The sequence below is a fragment of the Genypterus blacodes genome, unplaced genomic scaffold, assembly GCF_046128005.1.
Source record: "Genypterus blacodes isolate CSIRO-AG114 ecotype Tasmania unplaced genomic scaffold, CSIRO-AGI_Gbla_v1 ptg000222l_1, whole genome shotgun sequence".
In the NCBI taxonomy this organism is placed as follows: Eukaryota; Metazoa; Chordata; class Actinopteri; order Ophidiiformes; family Ophidiidae; genus Genypterus; species Genypterus blacodes.
Window position 1 is genome coordinate 190,556 of NW_027467021.1, and position 14,926 is coordinate 205,481.

At 45.2% G+C, this 14,926-nt stretch overlaps 2 protein-coding genes and 1 long non-coding RNA gene across 3 annotated transcripts in view; 2 read left to right on the forward strand and 1 right to left on the reverse strand.

Moving 5' to 3' along the window:
• Positions 1–1,219: 1,219 nt before the first annotated feature.
• On the forward strand, positions 1,220–6,391 carry gpr6 (G protein-coupled receptor 6). Its single transcript, XM_076170522.1, has 2 exons — positions 1,220–2,653; positions 4,884–6,391. Exon 2 carries the CDS (start codon positions 4,909–4,911, stop codon positions 5,914–5,916), a length of 1,008 nt encoding a protein of 335 aa, XP_076026637.1. The 5' UTR covers positions 1,220–2,653; positions 4,884–4,908; the 3' UTR covers positions 5,917–6,391.
• Positions 2,700–14,926, forward strand: part of LOC143016272 (uncharacterized) — a 37,046-nt gene continuing 24,819 nt past the window's right edge. Inside the window, exon 1 of the long non-coding RNA XR_012965504.1 lies at positions 2,700–2,742. This is a non-coding gene — a long non-coding RNA (uncharacterized LOC143016272). The remainder of the gene's footprint in view (positions 2,743–14,926) is intronic.
• On the reverse strand, positions 11,847–14,227 carry ccdc167 (coiled-coil domain containing 167). The gene is made up of 4 exons (XM_076170546.1): positions 14,104–14,227; positions 13,601–13,695; positions 13,453–13,505; positions 11,847–13,095 (listed from the first exon to the last, which is right to left on the reverse strand). The coding sequence occupies exons 1-4, from the start codon at positions 14,152–14,154 to the stop codon at positions 12,971–12,973; spliced, it is 324 nt and encodes a 107-aa protein (XP_076026661.1). The 5' UTR covers positions 14,155–14,227; the 3' UTR covers positions 11,847–12,970.

A 14,926-nucleotide genomic window follows, 5' to 3' on the forward strand; every position in this document is an offset into this window, starting at 1 on the left:
CCTCCACTTCCCTCCCTCTCTCTCTCTCTCTCTCTCCCTCCCCCTCTCTCTCTCCCTCTCTCTCTTAGTGCTTTCTGCAGCCACAGGTGTCTGGAAATGTGAAATGTGATGAGGTGAGCCTCGCCTGAAAACAAACCCAGCACACAGGGCACCCACAATACGCTTGGGCTTCTCTATAATAACTCATAATTTCACATTCAGACAGCATCCTGAACACCGCTCTCTCCATCTGTGCCTCGTGAGCCTGGGGAAATGGGGAGCGGAGCTGTGGCTGCTTCAGCGTGTGATGGAAGGAAACATTGGTGTTATTACGCTCATATTCAGTCAATCTTTCATGTTTTCTACATGTGAGGATGATGATGATGATGGTTTGCAGAGAGGCCTAAAGTTTCTCTGCAGCTGTTCAGTGGAGCAGAGAGGATCATGGGTCATCTCAGGCTCCTCTGCTCTCTGATGCGTCTTTAACCTTTATCACTGATTTGGTACGATCAAAGAGGCTTTTTCATCTTCACATCTGGTCATCGCCGTGTTGGTTGACGATGTCGTTATCTCCCGACTGTCCTGCTGTGACTGCAGTCTCAACTCTTTCAGCCTTTGAGCGTAGCCTTGGCAACCAGCACTCCCCCCCAAAAAAACTATAAATTGATATGGAAAGGCAGTGGCTCAGTGGGTAGAGCTTCCGCTTGGGAACCGGAGGGTTGCCGGTTCGAGCCCCTGCCGAGGTGCCCCTGAGCAAGGCACCGAACCCTCAATTGCTCCCCCCTCTGCGAAGGGTGGTAATGTAATGTAAGTCGCTTTGGATAAAAGCGTCAGCAAAATGATCGTAATGTAATGTAATGTAATGATAGATGCGGTATTTGGCGACCAACATGCAAATTATAAATACAAGAATAAAATAAAAGGCACTCAGAGCGGGCATACCTCCACCAAGGCCGAGCAGTCCTCCAGCTATGACGCCGTCGCTCAATGGTGACGTTTAACAGGTTATGGACTAAACTGGGATGGAACTGGGTCATTCTGGTTTCCCTGTCATCAGGCCTGTACTGCAATTTGGGTCAAACCTCCTCCTCCATCCTCTCCACCTGTGAGATCTCTCTGTGGCTGCAGCCGCCTTAATGAGGCTCTGCATGGGGACAAGTGAGTCACTCTACCTGTGTGTGGGCGAGCACGTGTGTGTGGAGGGGGGGGGGGGCTTTGTTATTGGTGTGTGTGTGTGTGTGTGTGTGTGCAGGGGGAGGCTTTTACCAGAAAGCGATGTTGTGCGTGCAGAGTGATGTGTGTCTATATGAGTCCCTGCTTGTTCCCGTGTCTCTTTACAGGAAAACCTCTTGGCACGTGGACGAGTAGTGTCAGTGCATAAAGGAAGGAGCTCCTACTTTGAGGACAGAGTTATGAGGAGAACATGTCAAAGCTGAATTGGGTCTTGGGTCAAATTTGTGTCCACCTGCGCTTCTGTTTGGATCAGAACTGAGTTTGCTTTTTACTGGCATTGGAAACAAAGATGTTGATGTTATTTCTTCACCGTGTGTGTGTGTGTGTGTGTGTGTGTGTGTGTGTGTGTGTGTGTGTGTCTGTGTCTGTGTGGCTGTGGGGTGTCGGCAGGGTGTGTGTGTGTGTGTGTGTGTGTGTGTGTGTGTCTGTGTCTGTGGCTGTGGGGTGTCGGCAGGGTGTGTGTGTGTGTGTGTGTGTGTGTGTCTGTGTCTGTGGCTGTGGGGTGTCGGCAGGGTGTGTGTGTGTGTGTGTGTGTGTGTGTGTCTGTGTCTGTGGCTGTGGGGTGTCGGCAGGGTGTGTGTGTGTGTGTGTGTGTGTGTGTGTGTGTGTGTGTGTCTGTGTCTGTGTCTGTGGCTGTGGGGTGTCGGCAGGGTGTGTGTGTGTGTGTGTGTGTGTGTGTGTGTGTGTGTGTGTGTGTGTGTGTGTGTGTGTGTGTGTGTGCAGGTGTTTAATACGAGTCACTTGGCAATTCATGTGACTGCTTAGCTTATGAATGAGGACCCTCACCACACACACACAGACACACACACACACACCTTCACGCTCAGTCCACTGACAAAAGATGAACAAACAGTGGTTGCCTGGAAACCAACACTGGTTGCCAAATTGCTCTCTCTCTCTCTTTTTCCCTCTCTCTCTCTCTCTCTCTCCCTGTCTCTCTCTCTTTCCCTGTCCCTCTTTCTCTCTCTCTGTCTCTCTCTCTCTCTCTGTCTCTCTCTCTCCCCCTGTCTCTTTCCCTGTCTCTCTCTCTCCCCCTGTCTCTTTCCCTGTCTCTCTCTCTCTCTCTCTCTCTCTCTCTGTCTCTCTCTCTCTCTCTCTGTCTCTCTTTTAAAACATTTGACATATCTGCTGGCATTTGAATCTGATGAAGCCTCTGTCCTTGACTTCTGAACGGCGAAGAAAGATATTTATGTATTTGTAGTTCTTCTAAACTGAAATGTAATAATTGATCAGATTGTAAATGTGTCTGAATCAATGAAACCTTCTCTTTTGTTCCTGTTTGATTCAACGTCTGACACAATAGGAGGAGTAATAATAGAGTGAGGAGTGTGTCGGTGTGTAGACTCACATCTACGGCCAAGGACACATGAAAACAAAGGAGGAGAACCAACGACCTCAGCAGAAAAAAACATCAACATCAGCCGGAGCACGAGCACTCACAGTACGTTACAAGTGTTTGTTTCCAGATGGCCGACATTTACGGACTGTGTGTGTGTGTGTGTGTGTGTGTGTGTGTGTGTGTGTGTGTGTGTGTGTGTGTGTGTGAGAGAGCTACTGTAACTTGTGGCTGGTATGCAGAACAGGCAGTGCTTTAGTGAGTGCACAGGCCAACCAGATCAGTGTGTCTCCTCTCACATGACTGAGGCGGGTAATGGACCGTCCTCAGGCTCAGATCACAGATTTTTGTTTTGGCGAGCTGCTGTTGGATTCATTACACTCATATTCCCCAGACAGGCTGCATTCACTGCTTAGTCACTCTTATCGCACAAACCATCTGCTACACCTACACACACTCTACGTTTAGCTCCAATTATTTGTTTCTCATCTCTCTCTCTCTCTCTCTCTCTCACGCTCTTTGTTTGTCTCACTGTTCCTAGTGAACATCCAGTAGAGCTCAGCTTGTCATTGTTGGGTCTAAACAGGGTTATGAAGCTTTTGGGTTTATGTAGATTGGGTGGATTCACTTTCTTTCTCTCTATTTCCCTTCAGGTGTGTCAGGGGGGGGGGGGAATATGCGGAGATCCTTTTGCAATACAGGAATGGAGAACTTGACCTTTACCACATCAGCAGTGTGTGTGACATAGTTCAATTTATGAGTGTGTGTGTTACTTCCCTCCGCCGATCTGTTTTCACCATGAAACACAACATTGATACCTGAAACTTACATCCCTCCACAAACAGGGGTGCTCAAACTCTGACTCACTCCATCTATATAATATATAAATGAGTCTCGATCTCTTCTCTCTCCCTCTCCCTCTCCCTCTCCCTCTCTCTCCCTCTCCCTCCCTCTCTCCCTCTTGACTCTACTTCCCAATCAGGTTAATGCTCAGGATGGTCGCAGCCACATTTACAACAGTGACATTTCACAGTCAAAATTTTGTATGAAATAAAATAAAATAAAATAAGATAAAATAAAAATAAAAATAAAAAATAAAATAAAAATAAGATAAAATAAAAATAGAAAATAGAAAATAAAACAAAATAAAATCTATCATTATGTTTAATATTTATATATGATCTATTAATAATTAATTTATATAGAACTATATTATATACAATAATAATAATCAACTTTGGTAAGTATGGCAGAACTCCCTCTCTCTCTCTCTCTCTCTCTCTCTCTCTCTCTTCTCTCTCCCTCTCACATGACGTCACACGCCTTTAAAGCTCCCCCTGCGTCGCCCTGGTCGGTCCTGGCACCGGCCAGCTCCGTCCCCTCTCGTCGTCGTCTTCTTCCTCCGCCTCCTCCTCCTCCTCCTCCTCCTCCTCATACTCACATTCGTCGCCCACATCTAGCTGAACGTCGGCCAATGCTTCACATCACCCCTGCCCTGCGTGTCGGTCCCACGCGTGGGAAACGCAACAAAATCAAAGGCTTCACTTGAGTTTCCCGAAGGAGAGAGAGTGAGAGAGAGAGAGAGAGAGAGAGAGAGAGAGAGAGGGGTGCAGTTTTGTTAAAATTTCCCTTCGGACTTTGGGGGCTTTGATTTCACTGAAATCGCTCCGTTTGGTCGGAGGTATGTATCTGCTTCACTTTCTGCTTGTATTTCTGATGAACACTCTGATTTGTCGTTGTCGTTGTCAAGAGAGAGTTTGTTGTTGGAAAGAGAGCGCAGAATTCTTCCGATGAATAAAACAAGAAAGAGCTGGAATTATTAAAAAAAAACACTCAAAATGAATTTATAAATAATTATAGTTTATATAAAAACCTCTGATTAAAGGTGAATAAATGTGCGTGTAAAGCATCAGGGAGCAATAATGATCTGTTTATCCGGAGGAAGGTTTGCTTGTTTCAGCACCGTGGACAGCTCCGGTGTCTTTACAGGAACTTTTAAAGGGACATTCCGCCCTAAAACACACGCTTTTCTCTTTATTGTCATTATTATTCAAATGAATTCCTCTAAATTGGAAAGAAATCTGCCTCCTACCAAAACTGAACTCTACAATAGAATGAACAGAATTAGATTTAAGGATGGATTTATTTGACTGGGTAGCATTTCAGTGGAGTGAAGCAAAAGACTTGTTGCTGAAGCGTCCTTGAGCAAGACCCTGACACTCTATTAGCTCCATCGGTGCTTTGATTTAAGAGACCTATAGAGCTCTGACCTCATTAATGTTCTTAGTAAAACACTGAAGCGTCACTTGATCATTAACAAGTTGTGTGTCTGCAGGACTGAAGGACGACAGCGTGGAGACATGAACGAGTCACTGGTGGTGAACGACTCCTCTGCCACTGCTGGGTCTGGAGATGCTCTCCCTTGGCTGGAGACGGAATCTCCAGAGCGCAACGGCAGCCTGGAGTTCTCCACGTCTCCGTTCGCTTTCCCCATCAACCCCTGGGACATCATGCTCTGCATGTCGGGCACGGTCATCGCCTGTGAGAACGCCATCGTTGTAGCTATTATCTTCTACACGCCCAGCCTTAGGACGCCCATGTTTGTGCTGATCGGGAGTCTGGCCACGGCAGACCTGCTGGCCGGCATGGGATTAATCCTGAACTTTGTGTTCCAGTACGTCATCTCCTCTGAGACTATCAGCCTCATCACTGTGGGGTTCCTGGTCACCTCCTTCACCGCGTCCATCAGCAGCCTTTTGGCCATAACAGTGGACCGTTACTTCTCCCTCTACAACGCACTGACGTACTTTTCAGAGAAGACCCTGCAGTACGTCCACCTGATGTTGCTGGGGACCTGGGGGGTCTCTCTGCTCCTGGGTCTGCTGCCGGTGCTGGGCTGGAACTGCCTGGACGAGCCGGCCTCCTGCAGCATCGTCCACCCTTTGACCCGGAGCAACATCACGCTCCTGGCCACCTCCTTCTTCGCCATCTTCATGCTCATGCTGACGCTGTACTTCAAGATTTGCAAGATCGTGTGCCACCACGCCCACCAGATCGCCCTCCAGCAGCACTTCTTCGCCACGTCGCATTACGTGGCCACCAAGAAGGGGGTGTCCACTTTGGCCATCATCTTGGGGACATTTGGAGCCAGCTGGCTGCCCTTTGCAATCTACTGCCTGGTCGGCGAGAGGGAGTATCCTTCGGTGTACACGTACGCCACGCTGCTGCCAGCCACATACAACTCCATGATCAACCCCATCATCTATGCCTACAGAAACACAGAGATCCAGCGCTCCCTATACATGCTTCTGTGTGGCTGCTTTCAGTCCAACAGAGCCTATCGGTCCAGGTCACCGAGTGAAGTCTAAGGGTGCTAGGGTTGCGTGTGTGTTTGTATGTGTGTGTGTGCGTGTGTGTGTGTGTGTGTGTGTGTGGGGAAAAAAAAGAGAGAGAGCAAAAGACAAACCACCGCGTGACCATTGACAATCTGCCAACAGTTGACAGTGACTGCTTTACTAACAAAAGGGGGATTTCTAAAGCTAAACATGTGTGTCTCATGCATATCTGCACTTTACTATGTCTCAACAAACAATTTAGAATGAGAAACGCTGTGAACAAGAATTTCTGTGAAAAAAAAAGAGAAAATAAACCTGTGAATGTACTTCAACGCGAAAAAGAATGGAAATATTGCACTTTATTCTATGTTTTTTTTGAAATGCCAAAGCAGTATTGTAAAGCCCCCATCTGTGGTCCAAACGGTGAAGTCCTGTGTACTGTGTGCCATTTTATATTTTGTATTGTTCCGTCTAATGATGTACTGATTTTCTACAAGAGGAATAAAGGGAAAACATGAAAAGAAAAAAAGTCTCTCTCTCTCTCTTCTCTTACACTCTTTTCCCTCTCCACCTTTTCTCATCCAAAGGGCAGGTGGGTCTGTTTGAAGAGCCTAATGGAACACCGAGACACACACACACACACACACACACACACACACACACACACACATGCATGTACCACGTCCTGGAATACGGCCTCAATTTACACCTCAGACACACTTGAGTCACGCTTGTGTGTGTGTGCTCGTAATTGTGTGTGTGTGTGTGTGTGTGTGTAGCACTTTTGGTGTCATTTCTCATTCATGCCAGATAGAAACGGTCATAACCGTAAAAGCGTCTCTTCTCTGTCTCACTATATGGCGGCGTGGCTGAGATATGAAACACTGTGAGGCAGGAAATGAGAAAGGACATTCAGCACCGCCGCCGCCGCCGCCGCCTTATCTCGCCTCATCGCCACCTGTAAAGTAAAGCAGACACATGCAGAGACACATGCGCAGACACATGCACATACACAAGCACATGTGACGGACAGGCGACAGGCGGGGCAGATGGGCCGCAGTCATCACTGCTCTGTCTGCTCTGTCTGCTCCTCCTGACAACTGCTCTGTTAAAACTCTAAATGGACTTGGCACCGACTCAAATACACACGCTTTATCAGCCCGGGCTGTTTAAACAGGTATTCATCTGTGTGTGTGTGTGTGTGTGTGTGTGTGTGTGTGTGTTTGGATACCCAGAACTTCCCCTCTTAAACATTTTGACATGCCAAAGCAGTTCAAGCTGCATGAGTAAAGTGAATTTTGGAGGAGAGTTTAATCCAGGACACTTGGACGTGACACTTGACCCCACGACCTTCAAGCTGTGACCCCTACGTGTCATGTGCTTTCCTTCTGTGTACTTCAGGTGCTCTTTTCATTGTAGGCTTTTTATATAAATCTAGTTGCCAGCTCAAGCACGTAACTCCAATCTCTCCTCTCTCCTCTCTCCTCTCTCCTCTCTCCTCTCCTTCTATCGCCCCAAAAATGTAGGTTAGTGCTTCAATCTGAGCCACTCGGCCAATTAAATGTAATCATCTCCGTTTGTAAGGCCTCGAAGCTTCTCTGTGTGTGTGTGTAAGGCTGAACATGAATTGGGGGAAAGGTCATGGATACTGAAGGCCACTAATGGCCCGAGTGCTGTGAGGGAACAAGGTGTTTGTTCATCTTGTTCTTTCCTCTACAGAGCAGATGTTGCTCCTGGTGTTCCACAAGGCTCATACTGCCAACCCCTGACTTTTGACACTATTTATTGCCTTTATTTATACGTATATGATTGCATTTCTTCACACGCTTCCCTATCCAAACTATTGCCATGTGATTTGTGGCCCAGTTTGGGGGGGAGTAGACATCCAGGTGTGTCGGTTCGATAGGAGCCAGACGTGCTGGGAACAGCGGCCGAGCACACAGAGTCGCTCTGCTCTTCCTGGTAAAGTGCTGAAATCGTTTACAGTGAATTGAGCAACATCAACAACAGCACAGTGCAGAGAAACGCAGACTTCTGCCCGTTTCCATCCGTCCCACAAAATAATGTCCTTGGTCATGGAGACAGAAGCTTATTAGGAGGATTAAATAAAGAAAAGGAAAAGAAAACAAATCTAAATCTAGTGAATGGGCGGGGCCTGTATGAATTGATTACAAATTGTAAACACAGCGCCACCATCAGGCCGATGTGATGTTTTTGTCCCTGGATCGTGTCCAACCTTCCCACCTAGATCCATTTAAATCCTGTTAATAACTTTTTGAGACACCCTGCGGTTGTCACGACCGAAAACCCTGAGGCTGAGGGGACGACAGGTCGCTGGTGAGTCACCATCATGACTTGGAGACGTGAGACAGTTTCTAGACTCCTGCTGACTTTATGATTCAGACCTGGAAGAGTTTTTCGGCCCCAACAACAAAGCAGAAGTCATGAAAGCATCTATCTTATCTATACTTTAAATATTAACTGTGTTCTGAGATCGCCTGTAGTCTTTTAGTTTTGATTCCTCCTCCATTAGACTGAACCCAGGCTGCTGGCTGTGTTTGAATGATGTAACACTCGCTCACTGAAGGCAATTACCAAATTACACAGATGAAGGATTCCTTCATTAATAACATTAATTACAGCAAAGTAGCAAATGTGTTCCATAGACACATTACTATTACTGAGTTTGCCATTGGCCGAGTGGAAAGAATGAAAGGGAGCTTTGGCGTTATCGATCGTCTCATCACACAAACTGCTGCTTTGTGTTTCCCTCCTGGGGCTGCTGTTTCATATTTACACGCAAGTGGTGTCACTGACATGTTTAAGCCTCCATAAGATGCAGTCGCTGTAGAGGAAAATCAGACAAACACACACACACACACACACACACAGACAAATCAGGTGCAGCCTTCATCGCTTTTTTCATCTCTTCTGAGTCATTACTCCCCACGGTGAGGAAGATGGTCTTCAGGGAAAACCTAGAACCACCTACGTAGTGATTATGAGATACACACACACACACACACACACACACACACACACACAGACACACCTAAACACATAGACACAAACACAGACACGTACACACACTTTATCCCCTGGCTAAGCATTGATAAAGCTACATCACCTATAAAATCTGCTTTGCAATAAAAGCTATCCTCATTTGCCTTCCCGCCGCTGCCTGTAGCCTGTTCAAACACTGCTCTCTCTCTCTCTCTGTGTGTGTGTGTGTGTGTGTGTGTGTGTGTGTGTGTGTGTGTGTGTGTGAGGGTGAGGCAGAGGCAGAGTGGACAGAACCAGCCTAAACCTGGCCCAGGGGACATGGGTTGCTCTCCCTCTGTGTTCTCAGTAAAGTGCTGCATTGCGTGTTGAGTGTGTGTCAGAGCTTATTAAGCACAGAGCAGCAACACGCTGAGGTTTCAGCTTTGTGTCGACGGGCTACATTCAATCACTTCAAATGAGGAGCTGCACTGAAATTCTGCTGTCAAGGGTGTAAAGCTCAGGAGCAGGTATTCTATAAAAGAGAGCTGAAGTCATGTTTTGTTTCTTTGTTAAAGTTAAATGGGCCTGAAGCTTTGACAGAAATACTTCATTATCATCACAAGCACTCTGTGGGCGTTCAGTTCAGCTCAATATTCCACATAAAGCATCAAATATGGATGAGTCATTGAATGTTTTGTGGTAAAATAATCATACATATTCCTGACGTGTCACATTTGCTTGTGGACAGTAAAAATAAAAAGATCAGTCACACTTATTAACATACAAATATGTTTCATTGTAATTGTGATTTAATGTTGAAATATTCATCATTTATTCAAGAAATCTCATTCCAGTGGCTTTCTCCTGTCTAAAGAATGATTGAATGATGCAGACTGACAGTGAGAAGTTGAGCCGGTTGATTATTTTGCTCTTCAATCCCTCTGCTCTCCTGTCACTCTGGGCTGGAGGAGAATCATTTGTTATTTGTCATGTTTGAGAGGTGAAATACAGAAAGGCTCTTGGATTCCCTGAAAATCACAGGAACAGAGTGTGTGTGTGTGTGTGTGTGTGTGTGTGTGTGTGTGTGTGTGTGTGTGTGTAGCTGTGCGTTTAGGTGGGATTCTTGAATGACACACCCTCTTTATTACTTGGATTTCAAAAAGGTGAAATTTGGGACTCTTTGTTCCTGTTCTGCCTCCATTTCTGCCACCGTGCCAACATGATATTGATGACATGAACACGCTCAGGGACTTGACTGTTTTTGTTTCTTGCTAATTACTGCAAATGAGGCCAGGAAGAGGGCAGAGCGCGCTGGATGAGAAGGCTTTAATAGGTGAAACGGGTCAATCTGACCTGCGAGAGAAGGCAGCTCATCAAACCTCTGAAGCTGGACGCCTCGTCTTGTTTTGGTGTTTGCCTCAGTTACATGCATCACCTTCGTCCTCCTCCTCCTCAGTCTGGAGACCCGACTCCCTCGTACCCTTGTCCCGTCCCCTCCTCTCCTTTATGAGAGGAGATCCTGTTTACTTTGTGAATAATCTGTCACTGCTGATAATGAGTCATGTAGAGAAAACATCTGAAAGTTTGTTGTTGCAAAACCTCATTTACATTACTGCAGAAAAACAACTGGCTTTATGTAACCATGTGAAAGTAGCATGAGCATCATAATCATCCACAAGAGCAGAGTGATTCACTACACCTGCATAACCACAACAACAACTACTACCACAACAGGCCCAACCCCTCAACCTTAACATCATCTGTGTGTGTGTGTGTGTGTGTGTTCAGGGGTTGTAAATGCTTGTTTCGCTGTGCAAGCTGAGCCATGATATCACAGAATGATAATCAAACTCCTTTCTGTCTTGCTTGAGAGAGGCAGCATGAGGCACCAGGTTGATTTAGCGGTTTATAACGTATCCCCCTTAGGGTTTTATAACGTATAAGTTTGAGAACCACTGAGTGAAAGCGTTTTGTGAGGACATCCAGGTGAATGTAACCCAGAGGAGTCACTACCTGGAGACTAAGCTAACATAATGAGAGATGACAAACAGTTTTGAGACTGAACCTCGGTTTCCCCGTAGGCGGCTTCAGAGATCCTCCTGGTTTTCAGCAAAGAGAATTCAAAGTGACACTTGGTCTTTACAGATTTGTACCAAAATAGTTTCTTTTCATTTGTTTCATTGAAATGGGGGTTCTTACATAACTCAAAGCCACGTCCCACACTGAACTGTGAAGTCAGTGTCTGACAGCACAGACGGGCACAAGGGGGGGAAAGAGCTCTGACTTACAAAGCTCACTAATCTATTAACCTCTTACTGTACATGGCAAATATAATCTCTATTCATTTAGACTGAATACATTAGGATTTGGACTCAGTTGAAGAAATCTTTCTGAGGAAACTCTTCAACTCAGCTACAACCTGAACACTTCCCTGTGGGCTCGTTCATTCCTACAGATGTGTTGCATAATGTTTATATTTGTTTTATGTGGCGATGGGAGCAGGTGTGTGTGTGTGTGTTTGCGATAGTGGTGTGCGTAGGATGGAGGTCACAAAACACAATGATTTGCTGGACTGCCTGTCACACATGAGGAGAGTTTCCCAGCAAAGTGTCTCTCATCTTGTTGTGAATTCCACGTACACAAAGTGTTTTGTAAATAGAAGAGGACACAGAGTTAAGCGCTCTAATAGGAGCCTGGATCCAGCTCTGAACCCTCCACCAAGGCTGAACAAGGCCGACACAAAGCCGGCCTTGTTCTAATAGAATCCTGGCCTGGTAAATGTCATCATCTCTGGGGTTTCAAATTTGAAGAAATCACGAGTTTCATTATAAAAGAATACACATGGAGTCATGACAGCCAGCGCTCTGACTCATCTGATCGGCTCGGCTCTAAAAATACTCGGAAGGACAGAATGTAAGGTTGTTATTGGTTTTCTGCCATTACCGACAAATCTCAGGTCAGAGCCGCTAATGTGATCTCAAGAGGATGAAAAGGATTTATTGTTGGATCACAACACAACAGAACCAACGTACAAAACCCTGTCGCTCTTACTGTACATTCTTATTCAAACACACACAACAACAACAACATGCTTCATCACAGGACACGTTTCATCCATGTATTGATGGATGAAACGTGTTACACGTGACAGAAAAGGCAAAAGGAGCCTCATTACCTCCATTTCATAAACAGAATCTTTACAATACATTATGCAAATTACAAAATTACATAAGTTACTCAAGCAGACGAGGCTTGTAGTTCCATCTGCGAGCTGAATTCGTCAAGAGTACAGTGTCATTAAACGTGACAAAGGCTTCAAAAGGAATGAAACGTAAGATAATAGCAACCTTAAACTTCCTATCTAAGTGTATTTGTGTGGTGAGAACAGGGGCGGATCAGAGAACGAGCCGTGTTCTGGGTTTGGAGGAACCTGGGGTAGAGACCGGTCCAGTATGTGCTTTAGGATTAATCTGGTGGAGACAAACAGGTAAGATATACACTGCTGAATATACACTTGGTCACTCGATAGCTGCATGACAACGGTTGTCGGTCGCGGTGTTGCCGAGACAACAAGGCCTGTAGTGGCGCAGGTCTGTGGAAGGAGAAGATGAGGCTCACAACTTCAGACTGGTTACACTGTGAGAAGTGGCCTCGATCATTTCCTCATCACTGTCGGCTGTTTAGATCGTGTAACTGATGGTTTCATGTTGACGGAGCTCATAGGGAAACACGGCGACAGTAAGAAGCCTGGATGCGTAAGTTTGTGTACAAAGAAAAACAAACACAACACCGCCATCTAGAGGCTAAACTGAGCTATGTCATCAGTGTTCGTCTGCTCACTTTTTGGCACGTTTCGTTTTCAGCCCTTGTGCATGTAATGAGTGTGTACCTGACCCCCGGCCGTGCCTTGTAACGCTGAAACAGGACAATTCCTTGCACAAAAATTGACAAAAACCCATTGTATCAAAACAAACTCTGGTCCTTATTCTTCCCCCTTTACTATTAAATTAGTGAATCCACTAATTGGCACAGATATCCACATGCGTTTGGACATGTAGTGTGTTTTGTCTCTAAGCATGTGTTCCCTTTGAAGCGCTGGGTGCCATCATAAGGATAAGCTCTCCTCATTGTAGAAGAAGACGTAGTAGCAGAGAGCCGTGACAGCCAGCAGAGCCACTGACAGCACCATGTTCCTCCGGTTCTCTCCTCTCAAGGTCTCCAGCTCCTTATCTAAGAAAGAGGAACACGTTTAAAGAGAAGCTACGTCAACCTGAGAACAAACCTAAACAACAGATCAACCTGTACTGTATTCATTTACTACGACCATGTTTGTAGAGATTTGTTTGCTCGGGTCAACCTCTGGCCCTTTGCATTGCAGCCCATGATGTCATTAACGACTGTGACATCATTCATGCTGTCATTACAGGGCACTAGGATGTTCCAACCATGTGACAGGAAAGGGAGGTTCCATTCAGAACACTACTACTACTGTGTGATGCAAATAGAAACTAAAATACATATGTAAATAATATGCAAACTCTTTGTGCCATAGTTGTTTTGTGGATGAAGTCTGAACTTCAGCCTCACCTAACTTTCGCATCCTCTGACTTATGATCTCCATTTCATCTTCTAGTTCCTGTCTGTGGAGCAGAGAAGGATGATGTCACACAGACTGAACAAAGACAAGCAGCGGTATTATCTTATATATCTTCATCAACATCCTCCTCCTCCTCACCTCTCCTTGTCAGACAGCTTCTCCATCCTCCTCTTGAACTCAGTCCTCTCCAGATTGTCCTGGCAGTGTTCCCGCTTCTCTTCCAATCTATCAATCTGAAAGATAGAGACAATAAGTTGAATTCAATTCAAAGTTACTTTTATTGTTTGTACCAACCAACTGCGTTAAAACAACACGGTAATGCAGCAATTCTCGTTTACACGCGCACGCGCACGCGCACGCACGCACACACACACACACACACACACACACACACACACACACACACACACACACACGGAGAGACCACAATATTAGGAACGCCTCCAGAAAAAGCACCATATTGATTTAACAGTGCTTCAAAATGAACAATGCTCTAATAAGTAGCCAGGTGTTGAACATTAATGTGAGTGAAGCTGCTCGTACTAATCTGTTTACAGCGACCAATGGCTAAGAATGACCGGGACGTGCCTGAGTTGTCGTTCCGGTGTTTAGTCAGTACCAAAGTGAAACATGCCTCTTACCTCCGTGGCGATGCTGATCTTCTCTCGTTTCTTATCTTTGACTTTCGGCATTGTGAACCAACTTCTTGCTGCCCTGTTCTCCCCGTAGAGAGCTGTGACTGAGCGGAAGAACGCGTCTTCTTCTTCTTCGTCATGTTTACTTTATTACTGCGGTGAATTTCTTATGCGGCGCTTTGCTGCCCCCTGGCGTCACAATGTTGTAAAGCTCTTTGGAAGAAATACACATTTCGCTGCTTAGTATTTAAATTCCGTTCAAATGTCTTTGGCTACATTTGCAGGTTTTGATTGTTCTATTTTGTTAGACGTTGGCAGTCCACACGAGTAAGTCTAAATAAGGGAACAGAGTGTTCTTCAAATTCAAATGCCTGGTTGACTTTATTCAAAAAGAAATGTTCTATAAGTCCTTAGCAACTTTAATCTCCTAAGAGAGATCAAATATTGTGTTTCTTAGAAGACTCGCCTCCCACTTTCTAGACATGCAGACATAATAATGAATACAAAAATATGAATTTACATGTATTGAATATTTGTGCATAATAAAAATCGGACCGATATGTGTCTTAACATTGCAAGAGGTAAAACAACTCTTTGTCACAGTGTCAGAGTTCAAGCTGTGTTATTGTATTGGATTTCATGAGAGCGTCCTGGTCTCGGTGATTTTGATACCACAGTTACATTTGTATTTATTCAAATGCAGCACACGTAATTATTTTTTTGATTATTATTATTATTTATCGTTTTCCATGATTGATATTTGTTATATAAAATGTAATTATTTGAACTTGCTCATCTTTGAACGACTTTCGTTATAATTGAATTCAGA